Genomic DNA, 771 nt, shown 5'->3' with positions numbered 1-771 from the left:
CAGATCTTCAGCATCGACCTCCCTGAGGCCCTGCCCGAGCATGACGTGTCCAATTTCCTTTCCGTGCTGCCCTGGAACAGCGAACAGAGTTTCCACTACTCCACTCTGCTCCCTGATGCCACATTCCTCACTGTGTGTTTGCCTCCATCCTACGAGGAGGCCACCATGAAGACTCCCATGGATGAGGCTCACATTGAGCTCTCTCCAGATCCAGTGCCTCCTTACGAAGAGAGCACACTGCAGTCCGGCGGCACCAAATAAACTTCCTACGGAAGCACCTTAGCTGAAGCATGCAGCCCCTTCAGGCACAAAGGGGGAACTGCTATGGCCTTTAAAATTATCAAAAAGATTCCAAATGAGGCACAAACCCAAGGAATTAATGAAGGAAGAAACTTGGAGTAAAAGGGAATGGGTGTCTTCACCTCAGTCTAGGATTCTCCACCTTCCATTTGTGGTAAGAGTACACAAACAGCATAGCACCAAATTGGTCCCAGACTGGTAACACGGGTATTCCAGTTAACAAAGCGTGTCGTGCAAGGATTAAACTTGAAAGACAGGTGAGAATCTGTCCCTCTGCAATCCCTCAGCTACAAAGAAATATGAATTACGCTATAGATTCACCAGTAACAAAAAGGCTTTTAGCCATACCTATTCCAGTTTGGCTTTTTCTTTTTTATGTGTTTATTTTTAATTGAGTTTCTGACAAGCTGATTTAGTCAACCTGCGCGTGTTAACATCACATCATTCTGCAGTGCTCTGGAATGACTGCAA

General features: G+C 46.3%; 1 protein-coding gene across 1 annotated transcript in view; it reads left to right on the top strand.

Annotated features, from left to right (window-relative positions):
• Window positions 1-261, top strand: part of SMIM28 (small integral membrane protein 28) — a 7,468-nt gene extending 7,207 nt beyond the window's left edge. The window contains exon 2 of the mRNA XM_035899764.1: window positions 1-261. This exon is cut by the window's left edge and continues 132 nt beyond it. Coding sequence (XP_035755657.1) covers window positions 1-261 — 261 coding nt within the window.
• Window positions 262-771: the final 510 nt, after the last annotated feature.

Source organism: Egretta garzetta, unplaced genomic scaffold (assembly GCF_000687185.1).
Source record: "Egretta garzetta isolate BGI_Z169 unplaced genomic scaffold, ASM68718v1 scaffold397, whole genome shotgun sequence".
Taxonomy (NCBI): domain Eukaryota; kingdom Metazoa; phylum Chordata; class Aves; order Pelecaniformes; family Ardeidae; genus Egretta; species Egretta garzetta.
The sequence above is the reverse complement of the archived record's forward strand: the minus strand, read 5'-3'. Positions and strand labels throughout refer to the sequence as shown.